This window comes from Calidris pugnax, unplaced genomic scaffold (assembly GCF_001431845.1).
Source record: "Calidris pugnax isolate Ruff unplaced genomic scaffold, ASM143184v1 scaffold2839, whole genome shotgun sequence".
Classification (NCBI taxonomy): domain Eukaryota; kingdom Metazoa; phylum Chordata; class Aves; order Charadriiformes; family Scolopacidae; genus Calidris; species Calidris pugnax.
Genome location: NW_015092811.1, coordinates 1 through 560, shown reverse-complemented (window position 1 = coordinate 560; position 560 = coordinate 1). Strand labels below are relative to the sequence as shown.

Genomic DNA, 560 nt, shown 5'->3' with positions numbered 1-560 from the left:
CCCCTTTTCCAGCTACCGCTACTGCAAGAACAAGCCGTACCCCAAATCCCGCTTCTGCCGGGGGGTCCCTGGTGAGTCCAAATCCTCCCTCCCCCCTCGGAAAACCCTCCTTTTCCCTTCTTTTTTGGGGAAGGGGGGAGGGGCCCTTCCTGATTCCCCTCCCCCCTCTTTCCACAGACCCAAAAATCCGCATTTTCGACCTGGGGAGGAAGAAGGCGAAGGTGGACGAGTTCCCCCTCTGCGGGCACATGGTGTCGGACGAGTACGAGCAGCTCAGCTCGGAGGGTACGGGTTTTTTTGGGGGTGGGGAGGTTTTGGGGTGCTCCTCCCCTCCCCCCACCACCTCGTGACCCCCTCTTTTTCTCTTTTTTCCCCCTTTTTTTCCCCCTTCCCCCAGCGCTGGAGGCCGCCCGGATTTGTGCCAACAAGTACATGGTGAAGAGCTGCGGGAAGGACGGGTTCCACATCCGCGTCCGGCTCCATCCCTTCCACGTCATCCGCATCAACAAAATGCTCTCCTGCGCCGGCGCCGACAGGTCGGGGGCACCCCAAAACCCCCC

General features: G+C 61.1%; 1 protein-coding gene across 1 annotated transcript; it reads left to right on the top strand.

The window, feature by feature from the left end:
- Window positions 1–7: 7 nt before the first annotated feature.
- LOC106900594 (60S ribosomal protein L10) lies at window positions 8–549 on the top strand (the record flags this gene model as incomplete). The annotated part of the gene is made up of 3 exons (XM_014962702.1): window positions 8–71; window positions 178–285; window positions 398–549. Coding segments are annotated over 3 exons (324 nt in total), but the record flags the coding sequence as incomplete, so codon positions are not given.
- Between the last annotated feature and the right edge of the window lie 11 nt (window positions 550–560).